Raw genomic sequence first — 27497 nt, 5'->3', positions numbered from 1 at the left:
CAAATGTCAAAAAACTGTATTGTAATGTATATGAATTTTGTTGTTTTAGAAATTATCTAATTCTTTAAAATACTTTTATATAAATATTACAATTGCACAAAATGGAAGAAGGAGACTTCGATCAGCGCTTAAGGGATTTGCAGAGAGAATATCTGGAATTCTTGGACGATGAAGTAATAACTTGAACCATAACCTTTATTTCTAAAGGCTTGTTTTAAAAAGTTTAATTTTTAATTTTAAAAGTTTTATTATTTAAGGAAGATCAAGGCATATACATGGTAAGGGTGAAACAAATGATCGATGAGAAGGGCCGGCGGTTGGTTGTGAATATAAACGATTTACGAAGAAAGAACCCGGAAAGAGCCAAAAATCTGTTAGAAACTGCCTTTGAAGAACAAATAGCTTTCCAACGGGCTCTGAAGGAGTATGTGTCTTCGATCGACCCAACATATGCTAAGGAAATGGAGGAATTCTTTGTTGCGTTCTCTGGCAGTTTTGGAACTAAGCATGTTACTCCGAGAAGTTTGACATCAAGGTAAGACTATGTGAATACATAATGTGACTATGTGAATACTCTGATTAAACTCCGTGTAATTTTTATGAAGAAGCCAAAAGCATTTATGATTGTGATAAAAAACCTACAAGTATGAACATTGTATTTAAATTATTTTTGTTTTTAAGCATGTGACGATAAAAACTTTAGTACTAATGTTCACCAAAGTGATATATTACTTTTCCAATACTTTCAGGTACTTAGGTAACTTAATATGTGTGGAGGGCATAGTGACCAGAGTGTCTCTGGTGCGTCCGAAGGTGGTCCGCAGCGTGCACTACTGTCCTGCTACTAAGAAGGTCATGGAGAGGAAGTACACGGACTTAACTTCTTTTGAGGCATTCCCTACATCAGCTGTGTATCCAACTAAAGTAAGTGATATGGTAGCACAAATGCTAGTATCACCAAATGTTAGTAAAGGAAAATTGTGGAGAAAGTCATAAGTTGTCTAGAAATAATACTTTAGATTTCTGTCCTGGGTCTGGGTGTTTGTGCAATCTTCTTTGTGTGTTGTTGGCAGCCACAACACCAGAAAAATCCCTGTACGAGAATACAGAAGCATTATTTAATTACTTGATAACTAACCACATTTAATATTTAGTATGGTTACACATACATCTCTGAATTATATGAGCCACTTAGGCTTTCAACAAGATGCCCCAAGCAAATTACATTTCGTATCAACTTTCAACTACGTAAGAATTAATTTATTTCAATAATTCAACTATTTCTCTGTAGGATGATGAAGGTAATCCACTTGAAACAGAATATGGCCTCTCCCGCTACAAAGATCACCAGACTCTCACAGTCCAGGAGATGCCAGAGCGAGCACCGGCAGGCCAGCTGCCGAGGAGTGTGGACATCATCTGCGATGATGACTTGGTGGATAAATGTAAACCTGGTGATAGGGTGCAGGTTGTGGGTAACTATAGGTGTTTGCCATCAAAGCAGGGTAGCTTTACTGCTGGAACTTTTAGGTAAGGTTTCACAAGATTTATACCCCTACACACCACTAGATATTTTGACTTAGTTTTCGAAAGGATAAGGTTCCACCCTTCTAAGAAAGAAGGTACATAGTTTCATACATGGGTTGTTTTGATTTGGTTTTCAAGAGTATTTTACTCTATGGGTGTACTAAACATCGAATGAACTCTGTATCTATTATGGCTATTATTAAATTTCTTAGTCATATATTTAGCAGAAAGTCATAACCATTAAACCAGCCTTTTATACCACATCATGTATGGTTCAATGAAGTATAAATAAATCAATAAATCATTTCAAAAATTTCTACGTATAAAGCTTACCAATGCATTTGCATTATTCTATTTTTAGCTTACAAAAAAGTCATAGAAATTTTATATAATCATGAACTTTCAGAACAATCCTCATAGCAAACAACGTAACACAAATCAACAAGGACATGAACTTGAATATTTCAATAGAAGACATTAAATTGTGCAAACGACTCGCCAAGCGGACCACCACAGATATGTTTGAGCTGCTCAGTAAGTCCCTGGCGCCCTCTATACACGGCCACGACTACATCAAGAAGGCCATACTGTGTTTGTTGCTGGGTGGCATGGAGAAGATTCTGCCTAATGGCACGAGACTGAGAGGGTAAATTGGACTTTACCATTTCTATGCAGTTAAATCCATCTGTCTTAGTTTTCAAATGTTCGATGATTACTATTATTGAGAATTCGAATTACTAAGTATATTTAATAACAATCTATATTTATTTGACGAATGAGAAATGAGATATTATTTTTATGTCAAACTTTTTTCTCGAATGCTAATCTGTGCTTGGCAGAACCATTTAGAGGATGGGCGTGCTTTTAGATCTCGAAAAGCTCAAATCCTCATACTAATATAAAAAAATGTATGTATTTTAGTGACATCAACATTCTTCTCATCGGCGATCCGTCTGTGGCGAAGTCCCAACTCCTCCGATACGTGTTGCTGACAGCGCCGAGGGCAGTCACGACGACCGGACGCGGGTCGTCCGGCGTGGGTCTCACAGCAGCAGTTACTACCGATCCGGAGACTGGGGATCGCAGGTTCGATTCTTATGGAAATGTCTTGGGTTTTAGTTATTTTTATATGTTTATAGGTGATAGGCATGTAGAAACATAGAGTTTAGTGGAATTTGAGGAACATTAATAGAAAAAGCCAGAAGAACCAATGAAAATTTAATGACAACATTTGAAGGAAGCGTGACATAGAAAAAACAATATACATAAGAACGTATTAAAAGAAATATACATTAAAACCTTCTGCGCTAAAATAATAAAATAAATAAGCAAATAGTGCTTCGCTTACAATGTTTATCACTATTAAATAATTCACGCATGGATTAATATTATTCAGTTTGTATATTTTTTAATTTGTGGTTGATATGTGATGTAATAGCACCAAATACAGGATTAATTTATGTGAATAAAAATATTAGGAATGTAAGGAATGTAGAAAGTAATGGCTTATTTACTTTAATCTAACTGTTCAAGGGGTCAATTGGTGTTGAATATTCTATATCTGGAAGATGTAATGTTGGTTGTAGTATTTTCTCAATTTAAATTAATATTTTACACTATAACACAAATATATATATATAAATTATATATATACAAATATAAAAGTTATGCTGGAAACTGAACACCTGATCTACCAGTAATCCATGCACAGATGGAAAAATTGGTGGCAAGCAATTTTCAAATCTTAAATCAAGTTTAAGTGACATGGATACAAAAGTTTTTAATAACAATATATATTCCAACAAGTTATATTTGTGTTAATGTCAGACTGGAGGCAGGGGCGATGGTGTTAGCGGACCGCGGCGTGGTGTGTATCGACGAGTTCGACAAGATGTCCGACGTGGACCGCACCGCCATCCACGAGGTGATGGAGCAGGGCCGCGTCACCATCGCCAAGGCGGGCGTGCACGCGTCACTCAACGCACGATGCTCTGTGCTCGCCGCTGCTAACCCGGTCTACGGCAGGGTAGGTCTACTCTACCAGTATAGGTTCTACTAGCCTTTTTCTTTTTTTTCTTCTTCATAATATAAGAGTAGCAGACGAGCATGCAATCCACCTGATGGTAAGTGGCTACTGCCGCCCATGGACATCTGTAATCAACCCCAGATAGGATTAGATATTCCTACCTGAGGTCGGCCACAGATGCGCCGCTACCCCTGAGGACTAAGCTGGAACGCCTCGGAAAAGTCTGTCTCCCTTACAATCCGGAACACAGCAGCGTTTAACACTGCTGTTATTAGGTAGAAATAGGCGGTGGTGCTGCCGGAGTCGAACCACAAAGGGTTCTACCACCATCAAACACGTCTACAAGTAATATTACATTATATTGAAAATAAAAGCGTAACAGTGTAACATAACACTGTTTTTTTAGGCATAGTTCGCGTCACTCTTCTAGTCCGCTCTGAAGTTGGGGCGCGGGTGTAGTTAGCATATACTCCGTAACGTAAGGGCACACTAACGCAGCGTATACCCGCGGGCGAGAGCAGGCAGCGGAGGGTGCCGGAGGGGTCCCGCACTGTCTTCGTCCCGCTAATATCTACAATTTGCTATTGCGACGTGACTCGTTCATATATTCGGGGCGGACTAGCAGTTTGGCGCGGACTCTTAACTCATGTCTAAAAGTTACATGTAAAACTTGTGCCTGCCGGATGCGTCCGCGCGTTTTAAAGCTCGTCGTAGGTGAGCGCGTCAGTTAGCGCTGCTCATACTAATTTTCAATACAGATGAAGAGCATGCATCCTTGACAATTTAAGCGGACGCCCTTCAGGCTTAAGCAATGTTGGGTGTGCTCGGGACTTGAATGGTTGATTACTGCGGTTTCGCTTTAAGGTACATGAAACTGTCCGTCTTGGTCAATTGCTTGTTAATAGAGCAGTTGTTAAATGTTGTCAAAGACTACTTAAGACGTTTCTGCAGGCTGCAACAGTAGAAATGGTTGCAGTGATGAAAAAAACTTAAATGGTTAACAGTCTTATACATACAATTTACTCACTATGTGGTTAATACTAAAGGTATTAAATTTTATATCCACCATAATATTTGAATCATTAACACCTGGCATGTTACAGAATTCAAAATAATTCCCGTTATAATTTCCAGTACGATCAATACAAAACGCCCATGGAGAACATAGGGCTACAGGACTCGCTGCTCTCCCGTTTCGACCTGCTGTTCGTGATGCTGGACATCGCTGACGCGGACCACGACAACATGATCTCCGAGCACGTGCTCAGGATGCACAGATACAGGAATCCCAAGGAGCAGGATGGGGAGGTGCTACCCATGGGGTCTTTGGTGGAAATGCTCTCCACGGAAAATCCTGATAATGATGAAGTTGAGGTAAAGTGTTTTACTGAAGTAGACTTTATAGAGCATTTGAATATCACAAAATTATCGCTTCACTACCTTTTTTCTGCAACGATATACTAATTAATTGTATTAAAATAAGACAAATGATATAAAGTAAAATATTAAAGGTAAATAATAATATAATGTATAACATCAATCTATCCAAATCCAAAACTATTAATGCAGCAACAGTGTAATGAATTCAGAAGTTAGTTAATTTATAAAATACGTGTACAAAATATACCAAAATAGTAGTGGCAACAACGGCTTCTGTTGTGATTCTGACGGAAAAGCTAGGAATTTTATAAAGAAACAAGAACAATATAAACAGGATACTAAAATTGTGAATTTTGTGAACTTTTCAGGAAACTACAGACACAATCTACGAGAAATACGATCCTTTACTGCACGGGAACACGCGCAACAAGAAGGACCAGATACTAAGTACAAAGTTTATGCGCAAGTATATCCACATCGCGCGCCTCATGAAGCCCAAACTCACTCAAGAGGCCTCCGATACCATCGCCGATGAGTACGCCAAGCTGAGGAATCAGGACATGATGGATAGTGATGTAGCCAGAGTAAGATATTGTTCACAGATTTAACAATTAATCTTAGTAGACTTACAAAACATTACAAATACACACTTAGTGTTTTTAATAACTTTATTTCTATATCTTTACCTTTACCTTTAAGATAATTGGTTTAAGCAAGCGTGCTTGTCTAATATTAAGAGTTAACTTCAATAACTATTCTACAATTTATAAAAATAATTTGCGACACAATACTATGAAAATAAACACATTGGGAACCAGACAAATTTTCAGTTTTATTCTATAATTTTGATACTGAGCGATCAACTGAGTCTTGAACTTTGTAACAACTTTATCATGCTTGTTATTCTATATGTATGGGTCACCTTTTACATCTAAATATATATAACTCAAAGGTGACTGACTGACATAGTGATCTATCAACGCACAGCCCAAACCACTGGATGGATTGGGCTGAAATTTGGCATACAGGTAGATTTTATAACGTAGGCATCCGCTAAGAAAGGATTTTGATCAATTCTACCCCCAAGGGGATAAAATAGGGGATGAAAATATTACTTCCTAACGCGAGCGAAGCCGCGGGCATAAGCTCATTTACTCATACAATCACGGCTACAATCATTCCCTCTTCTCCCAGACGCAACCGGTAACAGCCCGTACGCTGGAGACGCTGATCCGTTTGGCGAGCGCGCACGCTAAGTGCCGCCTGAGCTTCCAGGTGTCGCGCGATGATGCACTCGCCGCTATCGAGCTTGTGCACTACGCTTACTTCAAGAAGGTACGCATATGGATACAATATATTGTTTACTGAACTGAAAACGTTATAGTTATTAATAAGGTTACACTTTGGGTAGAGAAAAAAATGATGTAACGGTTTTTGTAACAGAAATGGTCGTGCTGGAACTTAACTTGCGATAATTGTATTACGTATAAAAATAAATAAATAGACAAGTATTCAGAATACGGGGACTCTTCCATAATACCTGTTCCTGCCGTATAGATGTAATATAATATGTATAAACTTTCAAACTATAGCACAACTGTATTAACATAGCGAAAAAAATAAGTTTAACAATTAATAATAATAATAATAATAAATAATAATATTTTTTCTATCATAGTGTAGTCTTACGTACATAATCGAAGTTAATTTCGGGTTGTCCTGTATCTATTTGAATTTAAACTATGTAATATTGACTATACTAAATCCACCTTTTCAATTTCTATCGTTTAAAATACATTACGTTAGATACACTGATGTAATCGTCATATACCTGTACACAGTAGGTGGTATCTAATAGTCGATTGCGAACAGGTACTATTAAAGGAAAAGCGTCGCAAGCGGCGCGCGTCGACAGACGACGAAGCCACGGGCGACGAGCCGCAGCCGCGCGCTAAGCGCACACGTAGAGGAGCGGTAAGCAATTTTATAGTCAAACTTATATAATACTTGACATAAGTGTTATTAATTTCATTTACTATTAATTAGGAATGTTACTTTTATAATTGTTGATTTAACATGTATTCACGGAGCCGGCGATGCATTGGCGAATCCTCTGGCAAATGTCTATACGAGACGGTGACTTCCCAACAGATTATCGTTAGGTTAAAAAAAAAAGGTTTTAGTGGATTAATACTAAGTTTTACAAAGAACAGAATTTGAATCAATAAAACATTTCAAGTGAATAGATATATTGAATTCCAAATCCATAATAATTTAGATTAAAGTCCATTACAAAAGATATTTCTAAATCATCCCGGACTTTTGAAATCACGTAACAAATTATATAATCTTTTCAATTGTACAACTTCAGGGTGGTGAAGGTGAGGATCCATACGAGTTCTCATCAGACGAGGAAGCCGAACCAGTGCTGAGAGCCGCGCACACCAGTCAGCCTGAACCTTCACAAAGAATCACAAGATCTTCACAGAAGTCCATAGAGCCTAATCGGTACGTATTTGTAATCAGCTTAAAGTAAATAGTCAATTTACTAAAAGCTGTACAATAATTTTATTTGGTGCAACTGTTTTCTGGTTTAAAGGGTACATAAGGTCTTATAATATGAGGCAATCCAACTAAGAATTAAACTAACAATACCAAATAACTAAAAACAATAAAATAATGAGGTGTTGCTATCCATCTGTGGACTCCTCATAGACGACACATGTAAGTTTGATTACAGATGACTATGAGCACTTAAACTAAGGTATAGTTGGACTGCATGCTCGTTTGCTAATTCTTCTACTTATACATCTTTTTTTTAAATATTACTGCTTTCTTGTTAAACATTAGAAAAACATTTCCTTCCCAGGTTGACACAATTCAAGTCAGCACTCCAGCAGCTTTTCCGCGACGAACGCGCCAACTCCTTACCCTTACAACGCGTGACAGCGCACGTGAACGAACGCTACTCACACGAGCCCTTCGCGACCGAGGAAGTGGCAGCCGCACTCGAGCGCATGACCGCTGACAACCAGGTCATGATGGCAGATGACATCGTCTTTCTTATTTAGTTAACATCGATCTAATATGTAATGTTGATTTGGGGAAGTATAGTCCGCGCCAAACTTCAAGTCCGCTCTGAAGTTAATGCGCGCAGGTGAGAGGCACACTAATTAGCTATTGCGACGCGAATCGTTTCTATATTCAGAGCAGACTAGCAGTTTTACGCGGACTGTACCATTTACCGTTAATGAGTAGGAAGATGTCTAGTTTCTATGGGACAGAACAACAGTAGCATTGGGTTGGTGATCAGTGTGAGCATGTAAAAAACAATCATGATAGCTGCCAACATGCTCTTCCTTATTACATGGTGTGTGAACTGTGATGTTTGACCACTGACAAATGATTTCTTGTACAAAAACACTAAATGGTGTTTGTTATGGGTAAAAAGAGAAGAACAAAGACATGTAGCATTTTATATGGGCAATTGGCCATTGATGAATGATTGTTATTTTTTTATAATGTGTTAATTGTCGTTAACCCAGTACTGTCTTATTGCTGGACATAGATCCTGCAAGAGTCGTGTACGTGATTAATAAATTGTTGGCGTAAGTTTTTTGCATGTAATAATAATTGGATAAACAGTACCACCGCATTTCTATGCATTATCTCTCTATTGGTATTGGTGTGTAAAATCAAAATCAATCAATAAAAAAACTACAAATTTACATCCTTATACTATCTGTATGTAGATGATAATTAAAGACATATGAAGCGTACACCGCACAACTTTGACACGAAAGGAGAGGGTGTGCTCTAGTTTGGGTAAAACAAACAGACGGTGTGGTCTATTCTCAGTTAAAAAACACGTTTTTTGTTAATGCTGCCATTTTTACTAAACATTGTTAATCAAGGTTAGATTGTAAGTTATTTGTACAAGTGTATTAGGTTTTTACGGAAATCTCAATAAAAGTGATTTTGTAAAGTTTTATGTTTTTATTCATAACAAAACTATCCTTACAGTCCCTCGTAATGTCATAACCGGATATGCACAGGCATACGTGTTGTGGTTTGTTGACTGCCGTGTCTACTGTTCACATTATAACATTAATGTGTCGACTGTAATGTGAATAAAACCAGTTCTTATCCTTTAATGGGAACAGCAATGGTCTATTAGATTATTATAAGTTACGTAGTACCGTAGATGGCCGTATCTAGATGACCTAACAGCATCACAAGTCCTAATGCTTGACCGCTTGCTATAAGTTATATTTACATTTGTAAGATTCCACTTTAACACGAAGTTACTACTGTATTATATAAATGCTCATTTAATGTCTATATAGGTTAAAAAGAAAATGAACCAAAAATATAACATATTTTTATAATAATCCTGAATAATCGAGAATTCTTTGAAAAAGTGCAGCAAATTCAGGTTCATATTTGTAACAAACCGAATTCCAACAAACCATTGGTTTTAAATTATTGACTCGTTTGAATAAAGTTAAAATAATTTATGATTATTCTTTATCACCAATCTCCTATGAGCTACATAGAGTTACAAATAAAATGTACTACAATAATTGGGAGTCATCAACAATTGAACTACGATTTTGCTAGCTATCGAGTTTGTCTAAGACCAAAGTTTGAGAATTTCTGCCTACTAAAAGTTGTCACATTTCGATCTTCAGAAGGCAAAAATTGATTACGAATGTAGGTCGCTAATTACCAAAAACATTTTTGTTTAACATTTTTTCCAACTTACATATGTATGTGAATTATATTTACTTTACTTTTAGGTGGAAATCCGTAGTTCAACTGTTGAGGGTTTAATGTTTACCATTGTCACTTATTTATTTACATAGATTCAGTTACTTCCTTCCCTTCCCTTTACTTTTACCACCTTTCTTGTTGCCTTGTCCAAACTTATTCTTATTGAACTTCCCTCCAAACACTTTCTTATTCTGATGATTTTTGTCCCCTTTGTTGAACGTCTTTTTGCCATTATTAAACTTCTTGCCGCCATCTGGTTTGTTCTGGAACTTTCTTTGTCCATCTGGTTTGTTCTGGAACTTCCTTTGTCCATCTGGTTTGTTCTGGAACTTTCTCTGCCCATCTGGTTTGTTCTGGAATGTTCTCTGACCACCTGGTTTGTTATGGAAGTTCCTCTGGCCATCTTCTCTATTTTTGTTGAACTTTCCCTGCTTCTGAGCTCCTCCGCTGGTGTCTTGGCTTTTCTGGAATTTCTTCTTCAATTTCTTATCCAATCTCATTTTCTTGAATCCTCTTGGCTCTTCACTGTCATCCGACTTTCTCTTCCTTGACGGATTTTGACTAAAAAGATCTGTAATGAAATGTATTTTTTTTAAATACTGGTAGCAATAAGTACAAGTACATTTGTAAAAAAATTGATGAGAAATGTAAGTAAGGGAAGTGTTTACAATAATTATTCAACTAGTACAGGTTATGAACATGTTTTTTGGAAATAAATGAAATAGATTTTTATTTCAATTTTATAAAACCTAAATCTGCCCTTAAATCGATTCGGTCATATATCATTTAATTTCCACAGGGAACCCCTTAGGTGAAATACTTTATCTATAACAAATACCATGCTCGGGCTCTGCTCCAACCTCCTGCCTGTAATATTCAGCGTCGTCCTCGTCTTGGTCCATGTCTTCCACATTCTGTGACTCCTGAGCTGCCAACTCCATTAACCTAATGAATAATAATGAATAAGTTAGTAAAAACACAATGCAATCGATTTTGTATAAGAGATCTAAACTGTTTCTAACTGTTTAGTAAAGAGGCTAGGCTGTTAATTAAACGGCTACTTTAGCTAGTTGACTGCAACATACATATTCTGTAGCGTAACTATAGGGTGAGAGCTAAAAAAACGTCGCCAGGACCAAGAGAGCGCCACCATGAGATGTCGCACCATCTAACATTTTTGCTAGGGCCGCCACTGAGTTCTACACCCAAAGACGAATACATATGGACGTAGTTATGCAAAATAGATCCAACCACCAAAACTAGCTTTTGAGAAAATAGGTCTTTTAGTAAAAGTTAAGTTATCTGTATATTTCAAAAGAAAAAATGTACCATGCAGCTTGAATATTTTTTGCATATACGAAAGTTTATGTGGAGATGCCATTTGTGATAGTAACTAAAAACACGGGTTTTGTGGGTTGGATCCATTTTACATAACTACGTCCATATATAAATCTGAAATGCTCTATGTGCTAGAACGCCATGACGACGTTCCGCAACGCGTTTCAATACGACGATGACTCTAGAAATGAAAATTATTATAGAACTCACCTTTGATTCTCTGTCAACTCTTTCTTTTTCTTAATACCCTCCAACGCCTTCTGTTTGAGTTCTTCTTTCTCCTTCTGCTTACGTTTAACATTCTCCTCTTGTTGAGCCTTGCGTTTCTCTTTCAGCCGTCTGTTTAAAGTAAAAGTAAGATTATAACAAAATAATATATGAAGGACATAAACTCGGATGCGTATATAAGATTTAAAATGCTATTTACTTCTTAGCTTCTCTTTTCTTCTTGATAAGAGCTTTCTCTTCATCAGTTTTTTCCACTAACTCGTGGAATAACACTTCACCGTCCATAAGTCCATCTTCCACCTGTAAACAAACTAAATACTGCAAAGGTCTGCTTTTATGTCACAAAAAGCATACATGTACGAAGTTATGCTTGTCTGGTGTAATAAATAAAATATGTTTTATGCATTTAAACAAATTGTAATTCAGCAAGCGAATAATAGACGAAAGTAAATAATACTACAAATATATAATACTATAAATATACAAATACTAAAACGTAAAAAATACACTGTAAGGTGTTTTTCCAAACGCTTTGCAAACGCTAAAAGAAGTGTAACTTCAAAAATATGCCATAACTATATGGTTTTTTTTTAAATTTTAAAGATAAAAATTAATATAAAGGTCTAGGTCCACCCTCTGTCAAATCTAGCAACCAATCATATTCACAGTCGGCGTAGCCAGGATCGGGATTGGGTATCCAACTCCCCCCTCCCACTCCCTAGCTTTACCTTCCAGAACCACCTTTAGCCACCCAACTATTTCTGCCTAATAACAGCATTGTTACATGCTGCTGTGTTCGGTTTTGAAGGGTGTGGTAAGCGAGACATACTTTTCCGAGGCGTTCCAGCTTAGTCCTCAGGGGTAGGGGCGCATCTGTGGCCGACCTTAGGTAGGAATATCTAATCCTATCTGGGGTTGATTACAGATGTCTATGGGCGGCAGTGGCCATTTAGGATCAGGTGGACTGCATGCTCGTCTGCCACTCCTATATTAAACCCACCTTGATGAGCTGCAGCGCCATGCGCGGGCCCAGCTCGTACAGGCGCACGGCGGAGCGCGAGTGCTGCGCCGCGCCGCGCGCCGCCAGCGCCTGCGGGAGCACCACGTGGCTCGTCTGATCCTCCTCGAACTCGCTCTCAGATAGCAGGGCCGCTCTGTGCAAACATATTAATAAACTAGCTGAGCTCCGCAGTTTCACCCGCGTTAAAAATAAATAACGCGAGTGAGGCCGCGGGGCACAGCTATTTATAAAATATAAGTAGTTACTCCTTATTACATCAGCTACCTCCTAAATACCTAAATACCTAATAAAAGTCCCATCAAATTTATAACATAGGTCAATCAATATTTCAAAACTGAAAAGTAAAGCCTTACTGTTAAATAATTTAAAGTGAAATGAATATGATAAACCTAGGCTCTTCATTTAAATGCTTGCATATTGATTATTGTATTTTTATTTAGATGCGGGCCTAGTGAGATACTTATGTGTAAAATAGTACATTACAATACGAGGACGAAAAATTTTTTTCTGACAAGTGTGAGTTTGCAGGCCGAGCCGCAGGCGAGGACTGCAATCACACGAGTCAGAAAAACATTTTTCGTTCGCGTGTTGTATAAAATTTTATATTACGGGGTCGGAAATGGGGGTTTTGCGCACGCGAAGCGTGCGTAAAACGTCAATTTACGCACGCCGTGATATAAAAATATTTATATAATGTATAACATTTTTTTTAATAGCAAAAAATATTATATTTGAACTTACTTGTCAAAGAATTCTGACATATCTTTACACCGATTCAGGTTTGGGATTTTTCCTTGCACCATCTGTAATAATTAACATTGATTTTTAACAGCAACTTTTTAAACTTAATTTCTATATCTTAGTATATGTTATATACCTTTTTTGTTCCTTTGTTAAGGCCTACAGGTGTAGCTCTGATGACGTAGTGGCGCATATCAATAATCTTCGTCGCCGGGTTGTAATTCATCAGCACGCAACGACGAATATTTTTTAGTTTCACCTATAACATTAAAAAATCTTACAGTTTTTGTACAAGAAATAAGTTTCTTTCCCAGGTAATCTAAGAATACATACTTAAGTGGTAGTGGTAAGCAAGACATATTTTTCAAAGGCATTCCAGTTTAGTCCTCAGGGGTAGTGCATCTATGGCTGACTTCAGGTAGAAATCTTATCTTATCTAGGGGCGATACAGATATCGATGGGCGGCAGTAGCTAGATAGAGTGTATGCTCATCTGCTACTCCTTTATTTCTTTTAATAATGTAGGATAAGCATGCAGTCCATCTGACGGTAAGTGACCTGAGGTCGGCCACAGATACGCTGCTACCCCTGAGAACTAAGCTGGAACGCCTAAGAAAAGTATGTCTCCCTTACCACACCCTTCAAACAGAACAAAACAGTGGTTAATACTGCTGTTATGAAGCAGAAACAGGTGTGGCAGTGGTGCTACCGTAGTTGAACCACAAAGGGTTCTACCACCTTCTATATTATAAAAAGAGAACTTTTTAGTACTTAAATATAACAATAATGGTAATACTTACGGTAGTGATATTGATGGTCGGAAACATATTCTGGAACATGGTTGCCATCAGCTTCATGTGCATGCCCTCGCCGGAGAAGCTGTTGAGCACGATGAGCGGCGCGTGCTTGAAGGCGCGCTCCATCACGTACTGCTTGCGGAGGGAGGAGATCACGTCACGGGCGAGGCTGTACTGTGAGTAGATCATAAGTTATAAAGTTTTATTCACCATGCACTTTAGACGCACACAATGATGAGCAGAAATTTCAAGTCTTCATTCAGAGTTCTGTCTAGTTGAGGATCAAACTCAGAAGCTTTTGCAAAACAAGCTGTTATTATGGTTATTGCTATACCCATACCATACAATTCATCACTTATTGTTGTTGATTGTTGGATTGAAATGATTTTAACAGCCAAAGAAATATTACCAATTCAAGAATTGTGTGAATTATTATTTTTTAATATTTCAAGTCACTCTTGTAAATTTTACTCACTGTTTCGGTATTGCCTTTCAAGCATCAATATTATAATGGTGAATATCTCTTCATTTCAAAAAGATACAAATTTCATTAGCATATCTTTTAAACCAGAACCAGAACCAGTAATGTTGACAATGGCGCAGTAGAAATAGCAGCAGAACAATATGCATAAAACATGTCACATATATTTTCAACCTAAAATACTAACATTCTGCTTTAAAAATCCTAAGTAAATCATAAACTTACAGAATGTATACGGAATGTGAGCGTAGGTCCCCTGGGCAAGCGAGCCAACCTCATGTAAGAGCCCAGCTCGGTCTCTGTGAAGGCCATCATGTGGGACACGTGCAGGTAGCCTGACACTGCCAGGAAGTCCTTGATGGTGTTCTTCTTTCTTTCCTAAAAATAACATAGTGTTGTAGCAATATATAAAAACTGAGCATTGCTTTCTGTGAAGGTGCAACCATTGCACTTATGTCTAGCCTGATAAAGTTTTGTGATTTACTAGAAGGATGTAGACTAGATGCTAGCTGACTTACTGAGGTGACCAATAGTGAAATAGGCAATACATCAGATGAACTACACAATAATTTGCTAATTCACTATTACAAATAATTAGTTCTTCTCATAACTATCATGTTAAACAATATAAGAGCTCTTAAAAGTTATGCCCAAAGGCTACTGAACTAAACTGTTTGGTGATGCAAGCCGGAGGGTGTTCCAGACCTCTCACAGTTATGAAAAAACAGCAAGCCATATTATAGGATATAAAGAGTAGTAGATATCTACAATCTTTCCTTGCACTTCTAGCCTTATTTTATTATTGATGTTGTTATTATAATTCACTCATTTGTTCACTTAGCTCAAAACTTATATGCAATAATCATAGTGATTATTTACTTTAAATATTTTTGACTTAACATATGGTAATTTTGGAGATAATTATTCAAAAACAAATTTTATATACATAAAACATACTAACTTTTAACTGCGACGCTGTGAACGGCTCCATAATCTTCCTGAAGTCTTTGGTGAGGTCCATGAGGTCTTTCGAGCACTGTCCGCGGTGGATGACGAAGGAATGGGGCGCCTTCACGAGATGCTCCGGCTCCAGCGCCTCCTTCGTCGCTGCGTTCTTCTTCACACATCGCCCCTTACGTTTACCCATCTTTACTCACAAGTGACTATACTATGAATACTATGTTAGTTAACTCGGTATTGTATTGATTTTTGAAACGTAAACAACGTGCAGTTTGAGGTTATATCACGCCTGACTAGATTTTATGTTAATACACTAAAAGTGAGTAGCTTTGTTGACTAAACTTAGGTACGTTTAAATAATATGGTTGATCGAACTAATTTCACATTGTTTCCAGGTCAAATTATTATAATAAAAACCGATTTCTGTACATTTACTCTTCTACAAAGTATGACAGATAAACTGTCATTGTCAAAATTATGAAAGAGTGAAAGACAAAATAACGTTCTGAAACAATATGTTTGCGATAATTATTATTTAAGAATCATAACATTATTCCATAACTCAGGGGAGTTGGGCGTCGAGGAAAGTCTATTTACACGAACGAATTAATAATTTTATATAAAATTTTCACAAACCCTTCTCCTCACAAAAATTGTCTTCTCTTCACAAACTTGTAACAAAATATATATGATAAGTAGTCAATTTCCGCGTCGGAGGTGAACTGTTCTGCACGAGTGACGCGCCTCGTCGTTGAGCATTCCGCGAAGGCACGATGCAGCGTAACATGTATAATAATACTCTATGATGCAGCGTAAGCACCGTGTAGGGCTGGCGTGATGCAGCCTTAACGTGTAGGCCTGTCTCTTGCACGTAACTAATATATATATCCCCTATATTCAAATAACATCCAGTGTAATGTTTTTATAAGCATTTTGTTTCAGAAATACACGTTTAATAATGTGATAGGGAGACACCAGTCGGCGCATACAGTTTAAGAGAGCCTGGAGGCTCGCTAGAACCCGATGTGTAGTTACAAAGATGTCGTGGTTTTAAGAAACCTTATTCAGTAAATTTTGTAACAATTATAAGAATCTGTAATAATTAATATATTCTTATAAGTATATTATAAAGTCTATCGATCTTACGGCAACTTCTTCAACACCTTAAAATATTTTTTAGGCGAGTGGGCTACTAAATAAAAAATACAAATAAAAATCAAAACAGCTTTATTTCTTGCTGGTTCTTTTTAGATTTCCCATACTTGCACATGAAACACTACTCTAGATATTCCTTGGAGTCTAACATTATGTCGACAGTGGCTTTGTTCGAATCGTTCATGACACAGCGGTACACGAAATACCGCTACATCGCGGACATAAACCGTGAAAATGACTAATACATTTTATATAGAATAACTTTAATGCTGTGTACGTTCATCACAGTAGTGTTTGTACCAGCAAATGTAACAATGTTGAGTACAATGAGTTAATGAGACACTTATTCACTGACATACATTATTCCCTTATTTGACTCGTTCAGGAATATCCCCTACCACGGGTAACTCGAAAGTCGAATTCATAAATATTGCGTGAACTTTCACACACCAGTGGTAGTGGTTAACGGCGAACGAAATAGTTCCATCTTACTTTAGGTGCAATAAATGTGCCATATCACTTTATATCCAACTATTCTACTACTTTTGGATTATAAAAAATCTGAAAATTTGGTAACGAGTCCAAAGTTAGAATGATTGAAGAAGCTGTATATTAGCTAGCTACGCACCGGACTTGATGAGTTATAATGAACTAAACATTAACTGACCGACTTCGAATGAGAGGCGCGCATACGTCTATTTCAGAACGCTAGTGATGAATAAACCTTTCAATATACACATTATATTAAATCTTACCATTACTGGATACATGTTAAATATTTCATACTTTAAAAAACCTCTATTAACAAATACATTACAACTAAAATAGACTTGAGAGCAAAAATTTGATTTAAATTAGCGCCATCTACAGGTGTCATGTTCAGTTAATGTTGTTACGTCAATGCACCACCGTCAGAGTTGAGGGGATGAGGTTGTGAGTGTACTGAGACTCAACTCCAAACGACACTAACTACTAATGGTGCGCGAACAAATCCCACGTACAAAATACACGAAGAATATCGAAAACAAATTAGTAACCTCCTTGTCAGGAACTAGTTATTCGATTAAATTTAAAGATAACCATTCAAATCACAACTAATATTGTTTACACGAAGGGAATCCGGATTCAAGTATATAAAAGCCCCCTATATTACCCTATTAAATTAGCTATTACCTATAGTCCATTCTATACTATCAATTAAATACCGTATTATTTTTAATAAAATCGTACACTCTAGCTGGCAACAATCCCTTATTACATCCGTACTGCCATTGTAGAGTAATTAGCTTACAATTCAAATACTAAATGGCTTGTAACACCCGAAAGATGATTGTGACCAACTATTCCTAGGAGTATACAAATGTAAGACTAATAGTAACAGAGTAGTTTGTGTTTTGTCTTACGACAAAGCCGTTAATCCTATCCGAGTTGATTATAGATGTCCACAGCCAACAGTAGCCACTTACCATCAGCTGGATTGCATGCTCGTGTGCTAAAAAGCCAGCCCTGAGAAAACCCTTTGGTTGGAATAAGCCCTTGGTTGCAGGTTGCAGTACCTTTGTAGTTCACATCGATCAAATGGACCACTGACCATGATTGTAGTTCGCGACGATCAAATAGGCCATTGACCATGTCTACGCAAGTAGCGGGTCGAGGGGAGCGGAGCGCGGGGACTGCGGCCAACGACCGCGCACCGGGGGCATTGACCTCACCGGCGGGCGGGGGCCAGTGCGCGAACAAACCTCAGCGCAGACGCACGCTCGACCGTTCCATATTTTGTAACGATTTTTACGTACTATTATATCGCTCTTACCGAAACCGTATTTTATTGCTGCGCATCATTAAGCCAACTTGCTCCCGAACAGACCATGATTGTAATTCGCATCAATCAAATGGGTCATTGACCATGATTGTAATTCGCATCAATCAAATGGGTCATCGACCATGATTGTAATTCGCATCAATCAAATGGGTCATTGACCATGATTGTACAAATTGATCAAATGGACCATTCGCGACCATTTTAGAATACCTACAATGTTACTATTAGCGCTATACCTATGCATGTGTATAGTCGGTTTATCAAATCTCGTACAAGTCATTACAAAGCAACTCCCAACAACTTATTGCTGCTTATATTGGTCTCAATGATTAATAAGGCATCTGAGTTTGGATAACACTTGTTACACTTTCTATAATTCTGAACGGAAATGACTTAAAAATAAATAGGCTTATTTATAGATTGTTTCAACACACATAGACAAGCACACGTACATTCAGATGATAATGTAGACCTAGGCGTAGATAGATGCTTCATCGGGTATTGAACCAAGATCTCGCTGAGTGAAAATATGTAGTGACATCTGCGTCACGCAGGAGATGATATAGTTAAAACGAGAAACTTTAGTTAGAAAGATACAAAAATCTGAATTAAATGATATAGGAGTAGATTTTTGGCTCTAAAAATTGAGTTGTACTTCAGTATGGGCATTAGTACCGTGTATTTAACGTAAGTTCGAACTATTAAAGTGACGAAAATCAGTTCAAAAATCGCCTATAGGCCATTACCGTCCAGAATTATGAAACAACTTTGTGTAGTGACGTTTACTCTCAACAATCAGTTACTAGTATTAAAATGCTGCGGTATCTACAATGAATATGAACAACTACGTATTAAACGACGATATGATCCACAGACTATACACAACGTTGCCAGTGTTAATGACACGAGAAATTCCTTTAAATAGGACACTTATGACGATTAAAATGGTATTCCTTAGTTAAAGCATGAAGCTATGACAAAAATCATACGCTGGTGTAATAATTAGTAGTAGAGACATATTTTAGTGTACTAATTGTTATGCAGCAAACAATATAAGCACGTTCGAGACAGAACTAAACGAATAGACAAGATTTATTTAAATATCGAACGTTCTAATAACAATTTATGCCGGGTTTACATTTAGCTTACGTGAGACAACAAGCGATTTAGATCTAGTATGATACAGATACTGTATATGTTCCGTATCGATACGGCGGTTGCGAAGTGTTTCCGCTAGAGGCGCCACGATCTATGCGTCATGTCATCGTAATTCGTCGTGGTGTAAAATCAAAGCGTTAAGTAGACCAGTAGACTTATACCTAGTAGACCGGTAGACCACGACAATTATTTGTTTCATTGAGATTAAAATAAAGATAGCGGCGCCATCTTTGTGAAGCTGTGACCGCCGTTCCCATTACAAAACACATTTGGGTGAAGCTTCTAGCGAGCAAGACGCCGTCCTAATTCGGTTATGGAGGACATAATTGTAGCCTTTACGTTCAATCATTCTCAGGTTTACACTAATGTATTGAATATTACAGATTTTCTATACGAAAAGTTTATATAACCCGAGAAAGTTGAATATATATTAAAAAAAAGACTGACGATTTCCACATCCTCCATTCCCCAATTCCAATGTTTGGGCCGGTCTACACAAAATCATTATAAAAAGCGAAAAGAAGCGAACAGTAGCCGAATGTAAACCCGCCCCTAGTACTTCGATAAGACCAAGCAACACGGTAATCGAGTGACATTACAACTACATACAGACGTCGAGTTCAAACATCTAGTTACAATAAATATAATTATCACGACATGGAAATATTATAATAACCTGTCTCATGAATTTTAGTTAACGACCCTCTACAAAATGAAGCCACATCCTCGCAAAGCGTCACAAAATTAAATCATTTAAAAACAGCTACATACAAATAATCGTGTTGTTGTACAGTTGCGTTAAAATCGAGCGAAAATCATCGATAAATTGTTAACAAAATATGTTCATATGCAAAAAAATAGTGAATATCGCCGTTGGCCGCTGCGGGCGCGGCGGCTGCTGTCCCCGGGGTCGCTTAGTGCTGGTCCATCTGGAAGGGGGGTGATAGTAAATAAATAATCAATACTTCGTTAACCATTTCCATCTGTCGACATAGAGCGTATCAGACGTGGTAGTATGTAATTAGTAATTGCTCAAAAAGCAGGTACATACTCGTATTATGAAGGTGTTTAGAATGATTGACTACGCGCCAAACTTTTATTCCGCTCTGAACATAGAATCTAGTGACAGGACAGCAAATTGTAGATATTAGCAGGACGAAGATAGCGCGGTACGCTCTCGCCCGCGGGTAAAGAGCTGCGTTAGTGTGCCCTTACTAACAATAACTGCGCGCAATAACTTCAGAGCGGACTAGAAGTTTGGTGCGGACTATACTAGTTATTTGTACTTAAGGGTGTACATTTTTTATACAATATTACATAAGAGCTAAAATAGTATTATCTTAAAATTAAAATATGTATTTATATCTATCGTAACACAGCCGCGCAGGCACCAGCAGTGATATAGAAAATAATTGATTTCTCTATCACGTCCTGCTACTGACTAAATGTTAGTATATATAAACAGGGCCAAAACCGTAAATTTATTTTGCATGCAGTTAACAATTTTTTTGTAATCTCGACACCACTTTATATTTAAAAAAAAAACAAGCTTTTTGTAAAGTCATTTTGATTTTCGTATTCTTCTCCGAATATATTTGCATTTGATACTCATATCATAGGAGTGCATAAAAAATAAATTCTCCTTTTTGGAACGTTCGCCATATTGGTATTAGTGTGACACATCAAGTTAATAATGGATTGTCATCTAAACTAAATACAAAAGTTCAAACGAATCCGTTAACAGGATTAAAATTCCGTTGCAATGTTACATATTTGATCATCATGTATGTATACTACAAACTAACATAACAAGTTGATTAAAAGCATGTAATCTACCTAATCGTTTACCTGTTCCTGTCCGTTGGTCTCCTGGGATTTCATCACATCGGGTAGGTCCGGCGGCGACGAGTACGGGGTCAGGTCCAATGATTCGAATTCACCGTTTTCCTTCCTGATTCAAACAAATATAAGTTATATTAATATTTGCATTCTGTTTTCGGAAATTATAACAGCACAGTGTAGTGTTGGCATTTTTTTAACTTGGCTGACACGCTACGTAGACGGTGTAGACGCGCGCCTAGATGTTGTAAAGCGTAATACTATCTCTTTTGCCCATGAAAGAAAGTAGAACTCTTCGTGGTTCGATTTGTGGGAAAAGAGATTTTCGGCATTCATAAAAATACTCAATCTAACTAATTAATTAACTAATATCACTCATTTTCGTAAGTAATTTTTAATGCGTAGGTTTTTACGACGAGACATCATAAATTTAAACGACGCCGAATCATTCATATTTTACCCTTAACCAATCAATTTAGACTTGTACCACCTAGTAAAGTGGTGTCATAATTGCTATGTCAAACAATTTCTTTACATTTCCAAATTTTTGTTGATATATAAATAATTTAATAACCTCAAAGCGAGTCCAATGGGAGCGGGGCTCTGTGCCTTAGCGGTGTTGGAGGTCAGGCCGTACTCCGCGAGCGTCTTCTCGTCCTCCATCAGCTGGCTGTCCTTGTTGAACAGCATCTGTGCCGGCGGCGGCACCTTCAGGATACCTGGGGATCAATCATTAACAAATATCATTTAGGTGACACTTGCGTTTGTACTATATCACTCAAATAAGCACACACTCAAAAAGATCTGTAACAAGGAGTTCTTAGAAGGTACAATATTAAATTTTCTTTAAAAATTGGCAACGTTTAAGTAACTTCTCTGTTACAAATGCCCACGATTTGATGGGTTGCAAGAATTCTATAAATTTTAATTAAATGCCTACCTCGTAAGGCAGTGGGGTTAAAACAGACGAATCTTAGGATGTGTTTGTAAGTGTTAATGTCCATTGTCCACATGAAGTCAACTGATTTAACTAAATTTTGCGAGCATTAGCGTATGTGGTTAGTTCCAGCTTGAAAGATGGGCTATTGTAAACTGTATAGGTAGCACTGTTGGAGTCTAACTGGTTGAGTGCTTAGGTATAGAGTTCTAAAAACGTTTGTAACAGGACAAGGTATGGCCGGTCTCCCAGGTTTATTGTAATAATTATCAATGCGTCATATAATTATATCAGTAGACAAAACAATTAAACAATATATAAGTTATGTTCGTCAACTGTTGTTTGTTCTTTGATTTTGTTGTTTGGTAACAATTGACGGACTTTAATGAAAGAGTCAAGGAAAAGTTTATGATTACGCTCGAGTTTTAATTACCGGGCAAACAGTCTCTTTTGTTAGTGAATATGCTGTATTGACGAGTTCTTGTAAAAAAAAGACTAAAATTTTCTGTAACTATTAAGGTCGAATTTGGACCGCCAGGCGAAAACTAATAAGAACAGGGCAGATGACTCGCCAGACAGAACTGAGTGCCTAAATCCGTCGCTGACTGTCCCTACACAATACAAACGTGGCGAATTTAATTCAAACGACATCTTGCTGAACTATACCTTATACGTTACATAAACCTTCAGTTGAAAATGCAACGGCGCACGTTATTGATCACGTAGGGCCTTGAAAGCGCACTGTGGTAGCGACATTTTACGTTAACGTAATTCGAAAATGCCATATGGATACAATATTTAAACACGCCATAGATTAGTAAAGATCACTCACTCCTAACAAGAAAATGTACCCAGTTTTGACAATTGAAATAGTTGCGTAAAAGTTTTGCCACGTCTCCGTGCTAAAATATTTGAAATAATTATTTATTTATTATGTAAATTACGCAGTATTAGTTATTTATTCGTAAATTTTCTCTAAAAATGTTTTTATTTGTCAAGAATTAAAAAAAAGAACTTACTAATAATCCGTTTGTGGCTTCATTCAATTTCAAGGCGGCGAAGTATCTTTACAAATCTATGACATACGCTAAAAATATATTTGATAAATGTATAAATTAAAGGTGGTATAACCCTTTGTGTTTCGACTCCGGCGGCACGATCGCCACACCTATTTCTACCTAGTAACAGCAGTGTTATGCGCTGCTGCGTTCTATTTTGAAAGGTGTGGTAAGGGAGACAGTTTTCCGAGGCCTTCCAGCTTAGTCTGCTAGTCTTACATTATATAAAAAAATATATAAGAATAAAGTCGGATAGAATATCCTTTATTGCATGTTTGAAAGTAGACATTTCAGGAGAAATAAGGGCGTCAAAAGGCTAGTTTAAGGGCAATTTGTAGCTGCAATTTTATTGCTGTCGTGTTGCCTATATCGCGCAATCTAGAGCAATATTTACTGCAATCGCAGATTGAGTATAGGCTGACGATATTGCAGATATTGTTTGCCATAGCTACGTCGTTTTCGATGTCGAGGATCTAGATTGCAATTGCAGCGTTGCAAATATCAACACGTTGCAGCAAGCAAGTATAGCTGGCAATATTATCAGCAAGACAAAATATTTATAGCAGACTCACGAACCTTAATACGTACGCCGTTATTAGTCGGAATTGTACGCAAAAGGCCGTTTTATCGTCCAAGCAATCTCTTTTAGACATTACATAGGTTGTTGTGTAGGTGTTATGAAGAAAAAGTAACTGGCAAGTGGTGTAAGGGGTCGTTCAAGTATTACGTAACGCAATTTGGGGGGGAGGGGGGGTCTTGTAAAACGTTACGATGCGTTACAGGGGCGGGAGGGGGTCTTCCGTAATACACGTTACGTAACATTTTTTTAATAAAAAGATAGGGAATTAAAACTCCTAAATTGGCAAACCTTTTCATTTACGTTTACGGGAAATCCCTTGAATGACTGGGTTCAGCCGAACTAAGTCCTGAGTATTCTGAGTTAGACTAAGTATAGTACAGTATAGCAGTATGTATGCTTTGACTATACTTAAACTAACTTAGAATACTCAGGAGACCTAGTTAGGCTGAACACGCTCTTTGTATAGTCTGGTGGTCATTTTTAATTTGTTCTCGCAAGTTGGCAAATCTTTTCGTTCATATTTCACGGGGAATCCCTAGATTGTATTGTACGTCATTTAATGTTGTTTCCGTTGTCAGTATTCGTTAGTGTTTATAGACAAGTAGAGATGGGTTGTACTAGGTAAATTTGGGACTAGGTATGTCTGTTCCTAGTATTTAAAAATACGTGATCCAGAAACCTGTTCCACCTAGTCCCATAAAGTCTCATTAGTTAGTACAATTTGGTGTGGACTAGGTACTTATTCTTGGACTAAGAAGCTAGTTCGTTCATGCCTTGTATCAATACGTAAGGTAAGGTTTGCACGCGCACTCACTAGTAATAATGAATTGTAATCTTTCCTTCATACTTTATACAGGCTTAGGACTGTCAACGTCAACGTTAGATTTATCGAAATAGTAGTTTGATTTATCATTAAAGGTTTCGTGAGCCGGCGCGGCGTCCACCTAAATGACATTCGTATAGATTCGGAATAGATACACGACTGAACAATTCCGAATTTTCACACATTTGACATTTCATACTTAATTCGCATCGAGTATCTGTTTGATCCGACAGCAACTGTAGGTGTAGTTAAAAAGGACAAGTATATTTTTGCCTGCCCATGAGTTGATGTTTTATTAGTTTTTACTCTTATTCGCATTAAAAATATCTTGTTTTATTTCTTAGTATTATAAAGTAAATATGTAAGTAAAAGTATCCTAAGGATAAAAACTATAACATAACTTTTTAGCGAGTTTAGGGTAAAAATTGACACTTGAGTGTTACGTAACGTTAGGGGGGGGGGGTATAGAAAAACGTTACGGTGCGTTACAACGGGGGGAGGGGGGGTCAAAAATCTTCAAAAATTGCGTTACGTAATACTTGAACGGCCCCTAAGTAAAATATGTGTAAAATTTAACAGTAATTAATATCAATAAAATGTATGAAGGAGACGATGGTAAAAGGGATGTTTTTGGCTTTTTCTATGTGTGAGTGACATTGTGATTTATTTCTAATACTAAACAGCTTAACTACTATTATAAATTCTCAGTTCAATGGCGTTTGTGTCGTAATTTAAGTAGAACACTAATCCTATTTGTACAGTGATAGTGTAGTGGCTAGATAGACAATTTTGAAGATCTAGGAATTGAATCTCTGTCACTACTAATTTCCAAAGTAATATTGTCCTCCTCAAACCATTACTGTCTTACTACTGGGTACTGCTCCTCTTAGAGTGAGAGGATTTTGGCCATAGTTCATCATTCTGGCTAAGTGTGGATTAGTGGACTTCACACCCTCTATAGAACTTCTTGTTTTTTAAAGAACTTGCAGACATGTAAGTTTCTTCAATATTTTGGTTACCAAATATAGCTAGTAATAATTAATTGTTAATACACAGTTGACAATAGTTACCATTTTATCAAATGCTATAACTGTGATGAAAAATATCATGAAAATTTACGTGAGAATTCTTAACAGCATTATTAAAGGTATGTGCTACAATTGGACAGTATGATGGATTCTGTATATGGTATACAGCCTAAACACTGTTAATTCTAAAAGAGAACCATGCCCGGAACTGGCCAGTAAATAGGATAAATGGGGCATAGGATAAATGGGGCAAAGTGATAAAAACTTTTTGCATACCTATATTTGCAGAATAACATCATTTATGATATTAAAAAATTGATCTTCCATAAAAATAAAAAATACACAATAGTTCATTTCATGAATAGACATAGTGAACAATAGAATATAATAGAATTTAAATCTGCTTAAAATTCAAGATTTTATCATCACTTACATGTGTCATTTACTATTGAAATTATTTGTTGTTATAATCTGATATCTCAGTAGAAAAATAATTGGTATTTTTTTCTAGATTACTCAGGCTGTTTTCCTAAGCTTTTATAAAATAAGTTGTAATGAACTTGGTATATAAGTAGATTTTATACCAGATCAAGTTATATTCAGACTAGTTTTCAGGTTTATTCAAGGCAATTAAATATATAGTGTAAACATGCAATAAATAATATAATTCCAGCTATTATTTATAGCACTACTAATTTATTATATTATTTAAGCTAATTGTGCACTAAACTTACTATTGATATTCAACTATTTAAGTATCTAGAGAAAAATAACTACAAAAGCAGGAATAGTACTTGTTAGACTAGTATTAACAATAATAATTATTAATTATTCTCCTTTGTAATTCATTTGTAACTTAAATTCCGAATGTTTATGAAAAACATCAGTAAGCACATATACACATAATTTGAATTACTGTTTGAATAGGACAAGTGATTCACCATGTTACTAAGAATAATTAATCTTAATCTTTATAAAAGATAAACAGTAGCCATAATCTGGCTGCTTATCAGTAGAATAATAGAAAGCATGAATGGTTGCATTGTTTCAAAATGCTGAGAAGGATGTTACAAAATTAATATGTTCATTTAATAGTTTTATAATGGAGGCAAAAACTTATTGGATTTATCACAATAAGATAATACAATAAAAGTTAAAGTTTAATTTGTAAAAGAGTAGTGATTTTATTTTGATAAGTAGCGTAAAATTTTGTAAAATCATAACTAGAATACATCTGTTGTGGGTATGGAACGAAAATATTGTCATGTAAGGAGAGTGAATCATCAGACCTTGGCCTCCTCACTGCTCAGTGGTCAGCACACTACACCCTTCTTACAGGCTCGCGGTCGCCCAGCCCGATGCTCACCGATGGGCAAAACATCACACAATACATATGCTCCGCTCGCCCGACATTGTTTCGCGACTAAAAATAGATATTTTTCATATCACACATCAACGCACTCACCCTCAACCATTTTCTTTAATTCCAGCACAGTAGTAGTTTCCTTCGCATCAGTGAAGATGGTTAACTTTTTTCGCCTAATCATTAGAAAGACGTCCTGAAAACAAAATCCACCTTTTAGGTTACGACTTGAGTTTATCAACCTTCATTATCGACTTTTACACGTACCGACGATTCTTTAGTTTTAAACGAAATACTTATTAATCCACTAACTTACCATTGTGAGGTTATTATTAAAAACTATAAACTAGTTATTATTTTACAAAAAACGCTTGAAGGCGTACGAAACGAAAATTAAATATTGAATGACAACTAAACTATGTACAGAATATATCTGATTGTCATTAATGACACAGATAGAATA

At 36.8% G+C, this 27497-nt stretch overlaps 2 protein-coding genes across 2 annotated transcripts; one reads left to right on the top strand and one right to left on the bottom strand.

Annotated features, from left to right (window-relative positions):
- Positions 1-31: 31 nt before the first annotated feature.
- Positions 32-8918, top strand: Mcm3 (minichromosome maintenance 3). Its single transcript, XM_073073293.1, has 13 exons — positions 32-173; positions 258-535; positions 750-924; positions 1292-1530; positions 1934-2173; positions 2449-2613; positions 3355-3553; positions 4688-4927; positions 5302-5517; positions 6128-6268; positions 6806-6907; positions 7305-7441; positions 7803-8918. The coding sequence occupies exons 1-13, from the start codon at positions 102-104 to the stop codon at positions 8002-8004; spliced, it is 2406 nt and encodes an 801-aa protein (XP_072929394.1). The 5' UTR covers positions 32-101; the 3' UTR covers positions 8005-8918.
- Positions 8919-9676: 758 nt separating this feature from the next.
- On the bottom strand, positions 9677-27479 carry ppan (Brix domain-containing protein peter pan). The gene is made up of 15 exons (XM_073093733.1): positions 27351-27479; positions 27137-27230; positions 21820-21964; positions 21255-21357; positions 19052-19073; positions 15273-15463; positions 14537-14689; positions 13834-14004; positions 13171-13293; positions 13035-13096; positions 12273-12426; positions 11472-11572; positions 11255-11383; positions 10545-10651; positions 9677-10277 (listed from the first exon to the last, which is right to left on the bottom strand). Exons 1-15 carry the CDS (start codon positions 27351-27353, stop codon positions 9805-9807), a joined length of 2031 nt encoding a protein of 676 aa, XP_072949834.1. The 5' UTR covers positions 27354-27479; the 3' UTR covers positions 9677-9804.
- Between the last annotated feature and the right edge of the window lie 18 nt (positions 27480-27497).

Source organism: Epargyreus clarus, unplaced genomic scaffold, assembly GCF_041222505.1.
Source record: "Epargyreus clarus isolate Ecla_fem2 unplaced genomic scaffold, WU_Ecla_fem_2.2 ptg000005l, whole genome shotgun sequence".
NCBI lineage: Eukaryota > Metazoa > Arthropoda > Insecta > Lepidoptera > Hesperiidae > Epargyreus > Epargyreus clarus.
This window is presented reverse-complemented; position numbering and strand designations above follow the sequence as displayed.